The 5598-nt window shown below is 49.7% G+C and overlaps 1 protein-coding gene across 1 annotated transcript in view; it reads left to right on the forward strand.

The window, feature by feature from the left end:
- SNED1 (sushi, nidogen and EGF-like domains 1) overlaps positions 1 to 5598 on the forward strand; it is a 75851-nt gene that overhangs the window by 50998 nt on the left and 19255 nt on the right. The window contains exons 12-15 of the mRNA XM_006875229.1: positions 1416 to 1532; positions 1916 to 2032; positions 2169 to 2285; positions 2371 to 2563. Of these exons, the coding sequence (XP_006875291.1) occupies positions 1416 to 1532; positions 1916 to 2032; positions 2169 to 2285; positions 2371 to 2563 (544 nt within the window). The remainder of the gene's footprint in view (positions 1 to 1415; positions 1533 to 1915; positions 2033 to 2168; positions 2286 to 2370; positions 2564 to 5598) is intronic.

Genomic DNA, 5598 nt, shown 5'->3' on the forward strand with positions numbered 1-5598 from the left:
TTTCATAAGTAGATCCCACTCATGGTGCCCCGTGTGTGTCAGAGTAAAACGGTGCCCACAGGGTTCTCAGTGGATGATTTTTCATAAGTAGGTCCCACTCATGGTGCCACCGTGTGTGTCAGAGTAGAGCTTTCTCCACAGGGTTTTCAGTGGATGGTTTTTCATAAGTAGATCCCACTCATGGTGCCCCCGTGTGGTCAGAGGAGGACTACCCCCCACAGGGTTTTGACAGTATGTTGAGAGGGGTTTCTTCCAAGTTACCTCTGGGGGAGCTTGAACATCCACCTTTCAGTGATCTGTCTAGCACGTAAGTATTTGCTCCATTGGGAATAACTGTGAGCTAAGTGGCTCTGTAGAAAAAGCAAGGACTCCAAGTCACAAAGGCAGTGATTCAAGCCCACTCCACAGAAGAAAGATGAGACTTTCTTCTCACACAAAGATGTACAGCCTCAGAAATCCTATACTGGGTCGCTATGAGTCAGAACCAACTCCATGGCACTCTACAACAAAGACCATGATTTTGTATGTGGTGTATAACTAGTTATGTCATGGATACCACATACAGTGTGAGTAACTAACTTTGTGATGGACACCAACATCCATGCTCCTCATAGAATGTATACCTAGTTAAGCCATGAAATGCAAAAAGATAGTGATAGTTGAGAGGCAGAATCCTTACCCTCCGTGTTGAGTTGTTGTTGTTGTAAGGTGTCATAGAGTGGGTTCTGACTTATGGCGACCATATGGTGAGAACCCCGAAACTACCAGCCCATCACCGTGCACCATCCTCACCATTGGTGCTCCATTTGAGCCCATTGGTGCTACCACCGAGTCAACCCGTATTGTTGAGGGTCTTCGTCTTTTTCACCAGCCCTCCTCTTTACCAAGCCCGACTGTCCCCCCTGATAACTTTCCTTCAAAAGAACCCAGTTCAGTTCCTAGCCAGTGTCCCTTAAGTGCAGCCACTGCCTGTCTGTCAGCGGAGGCTTATGTGTTGCTATGATGGTGAACAGATGCCATCAAAGCTTCCCGGCAGTCAAAACTGTGTGGAGCACAATGGTCCATTCCTGCTGTGGAAGGCATCAGCAGGAACCAAAGGCCATTGAAAACAAACACCAATTAAGCATATGCAATGTGTCCATGATCCATCTTGGTTACCTATGCTGTGTGCACTTAGAAACAATTCCAGGTGATGGCGGCATGGTGACAGGAGGGAGGGTGGGGTCAGTCCTGTGGAATTGAGGACCAGTGCGATCCTGGTCTGAGGAAGGAGCAAGCCCCGCGGTGTAGTGAAATGCCCTTGCTTTCAGAAAGGATAGCAGGTACACTGGCGGGTCTGATGCCCACCAAAGTCTGAAGCTCACTGGGGATGCAGCACGTGCTCCAGGACCGCTCTCTGCTCACCCCACCCCCAGCTTTGCCGTCGCCCTGTGACTCGGACCCCTGCTTCAACGGAGGTTCCTGTGACGCCCACGACGACTCTTACACGTGCGAGTGCCCACGTGGCTTTCACGGCAAGCACTGTGAGAAAGGTACGACTGAGCACCCGGCCGCTGCTTCAGCACCCTGGAGAGCAGCGCCGGAACCAGGGCTCCAGGTTTCCAACCGCTGCCTTCTGGGTCCTCTGCCCGGTGCCCTTGCATCTGTTTGTCTTACGGCCGGAACCTCCCCTTTAACTATAAGGTGGAGGCCCCTTCCTGGAGCAGGTGGCCCCGGCCTCCCCTTCCGTTTTCTTGGTATTTTTCCAACTCGATTTCTGAATCATTATATTACATTCCTTGTTTCATTCGGGGGTCCTCACCCCGTAAGGGCCCACCTGGCAAGGGCTCTCAGGTGACCCCAGTGGGGTGTGGTGGGCTCTGCTGGGTGGCAGCCAGCTTGGCTTACCGCCCCTCCCTTTGCCCCACTCCCACAGTCAGACCCCGCCTGTGCAGCTCTGGGCCCTGCCGGAATGGAGGCACCTGCAAGGAGGTGGGCAGCGAGTACCACTGCAGCTGCCCCTACCGCTTCACCGGGCGGCACTGCGAGATCGGTGCGTCCACACGGGATGGGGGCGGCCCCCAGACTGGCCTGGACGGAGTGGGGTTCCCGAGATACAGACCCCTGGCGGCTTCCCTGGGGGTCGTCGGGGTCTGCGGGGCGGCCGTGACCCGCGCGCTCCGCCCCAGGGAAGCCGGACTCGTGCGCCTCAGGCCCCTGTCATAACGGCGGTACCTGCTTCCATTACATCGGCAAATACAAGTGTGACTGTCCGCCGGGCTTCTCCGGGCGCCACTGCGAGACTGGTGAGGGCGCGCGGGCTGGACGGTCTGGAGGGAGCAGGGTGGGGGCGACACCTGGCTGGGCACGTGACCCTCCACGTCCCTGCAGCCCCTTCCCCCTGCTTTCGGAGCCCGTGTTTGAACGGGGCCACCTGCGAGGACTTGGGCACAGATTTCTCCTGTCGCTGCCGCGCAGGCTTCACTGGACGCTGGTGCCAAGCAGGTGAGCTCGGACGCCCGCCGGCCACAGTCTCCACCCACCGGGTGCTGGCTGCTACATCTCTGCCGCGGGGGCGGGGCCGGTCAGAGAGAAAAGAAGGAGGAGCCTGGACAGTCAGTGCCCATCTGAGTGCCCCTCCCCCCAGGGCTGGCCGGTGGGGAGCGCACAGCAGGACGGGCGGGGGAATCTATCAGGGCACCTCCACCCGCATAACTCCGAAGGCAGGACGGGGAGTGGGGGGTCGCAGGCAGGCGCCCCAAGTGTACTTCAGTCACACCTGGTGGAGGCAGTGAATATGAGTGGAAATTAGCAGGAGGTCTGGACCAAGCTTCCTCAGTGACTCAGGGCTAAGGGTGGGGCTCTCAACCCCCCAACCAGCCTTGCAGAGGAGCATGGCCCTAGTTCCAACCCAGCCCTGTCCCCTTCCCCCCCTGTGCTGTCCTCATGTTGATTCTATGATGACAGTGGTCACTAAGGGCTTCCCTGCCTCCGCAACCAAGGGTGGGGGGCATTCACGCTGTACACAGGCAACTGAGGCCAAGGTGGCCCCAGGGCAGAATTTGATCAGGGTACCTACAAACCAAAAGGAGCTCTGGTAAATAGAGTCGTGGTTACTAATTGGGTTGCTAACCTCAAGGTCAGGTCGGCAGTTTGAAACTACCAGCAGTTCCACAGGAGAAAGACAAGGCTTTCTGCTCCCGTAAAGATTTACAGCCTCAGAAACCCTGTACAGGGTCACTATGAGTCGGAACCGACTCCACGGCACATAACAACGACAACAACAACAAACCAAAAAAAAAAGCAGGTGTAGCGGTAACCGACTCGAGGGCCCGTAACAACAACACTCTCTTAAAGGTGAGCACGGGACTGCCAAGCACAAGGTCGGCAGTTTGAGCCCACCCACCACTACATGGGAGAAAAAGGATTCTTTCTGCTCCTCCCACAAAAATTTACAACCTCAGAAACCCTATACAGGCTCACTCAACTCAACAGCCCTCAACAACACAGGTCACTCCTGGTGATAATGGATCCAGGTCACCAGAAAAATACAACCATTGTGTGTCCACCTGTGGAATACAAGAGGCCGAATTGTTATTGTTAAGTGCTGTCGCGTTGATTCTGATTCTTAGCCACTCATATGGTTTCCAAGGAGCAGCTGGTGGGTTTGAACCACCGAGCTTATGGTTACTAATCCAGTGAGACAGCGCCGCGCCAGGAGTAACACAAAGCAAAAATTAACAGACTGCAGGAAGAAATGAACAAATCCATTGTAATAGTGAATTTTTAAAAACTACCTCTATCAATTAATGGTAGGTTAAATAGCCCCTCCAAATCCACAGATTGATGATTTGAACAACATAGTGAACATCTGGAGCTAATGTATACAAACCAAATCCACTGCTGTTGATTTGAAACACGTAGAATTCTGCACCTGGCACTTAGTGACCGGCATGCGTTTCAAGCTCACTGAATTAATTTACAAACACTAATACTACATGTGCCCATAAAGAAGGTGCCCATAATGGGCAAATGTAAAGGATTAAGAATGAGGCAATTATTATTCTCTGAACAAAAGCAATTTAGTTATTAATAAAATAAAAACTCAGGTCTCCATAGCTGGATTTATTCAAGTTGTCTTTAAATAACCATGGGTGAAAAAAAAAAGAAATCATGATAGCATAAAACATTTTGAATAAATAATATTAAGCACTTTTTATATAAAAATGTGTGTGGTATAGGAAAAGCAGGGTTTCAAGAGACATGTGTAGCTTTAAATACTCAATTTGGAAAAAAGAAAAGTTCCAAATTAATGAGCCAAATTCCTGACTCCAGAAATTAATATAGAAAAAAAGTAGAACACATGACAAGAAAGATAAAAGCTGTAATGCACAAAATCGAAATCAAAGGTACAAACAAAAGAGCAACAAGTCTATAATTATTTGAAACGCATAATACAGTGGAAAAGCCTCATTAAGACTGTTCAAAACAGCAAAGAGCAAAAATAAAAATATAAAGGAAACATAACTACAGGTATGTTGTTGTGCAGTGCCCTCAAGTCGGTTCCGACCCACAGTGACCTTGTATAGGGTTTCTGACGAGCAGCTGGTGAGCTTGAACTGCGGACCTTGCCATTCAAGCAGCATTATAGCCTGGCGCGTTAACCCACAGCGCCACACCAGGACTCCTAACTACAAGTAGAGCAGAGATTTAAAAGATAAAGGAATACGGCCAACAGCTCTATATAAATAAATTTAAAACCTTAGGTGAAATGGACGTACTACTCATAAAACAATGTAACTGATCAAAGTGGTTCAAGGAAAAGTAGAAAGCTTACATATTCCTGTGAACTATTTAAAGAAATAGAAGCAGTCATTAAAACATTTTCTCACAAAGACCAGGCCAGAGGATTTTACAGATAAATCCCACCAAATTACCAGAACTCGCAGAGAGGAGACAATAACGAATATGTGCCAACCTACTCTCAGGAATTCGGTATTGCCTTTATATCGAAACTGGATCTCAACAGTTGGGAAAAGGAAAGTTACAGACAATACACTTGAACATGTGTACAAAAATCCTAAGCAGGATATTAAGTCATATAGCCTGCTGTTGTTAAGTGCGTGAAATCGTTACAAACCTGCATAGGGTTTCTGAGGAGCAGCTGGTGGATTTGAACCACCAACCTTGCAGTCCAGTGCTTGTCCTACCATGCCACACCGGAACTCCAACTTAACCTGACACTCTAGTAAAGTGATGTTCACATGTATCGTGTTCACATGTAAGGACGACAGCAACTGTGAGGACCGTGCAGTGCAAGGCTAGGCAGTGGTTCATTCATAGGGTCTCTATGAGTCACAGCGGCCCCTGAAAATGACACCACCATGTTAGGGTAGCATGTATAGTGTAATGCTAGAAGATCTATTACATTAATCAATTAAAGGGGACAAAAATCCTATCAGACTCTCAATAAATGCCTGCTATGCATCCTCGCCAGATGGAACACATAGAAATCAAATAGACTATATCTGTGGAAAGAGAAGATGGAAAAGCTCCATATCATCAGTGAAGACAAGGCCAGGGGCAGACTGTGGAACAGACCATCAATTACTGATGTGC

Source organism: Chrysochloris asiatica, unplaced genomic scaffold (assembly GCF_000296735.1).
Source record: "Chrysochloris asiatica unplaced genomic scaffold, ChrAsi1.0 scaffold00314, whole genome shotgun sequence".
Classification (NCBI taxonomy): domain Eukaryota; kingdom Metazoa; phylum Chordata; class Mammalia; order Afrosoricida; family Chrysochloridae; genus Chrysochloris; species Chrysochloris asiatica.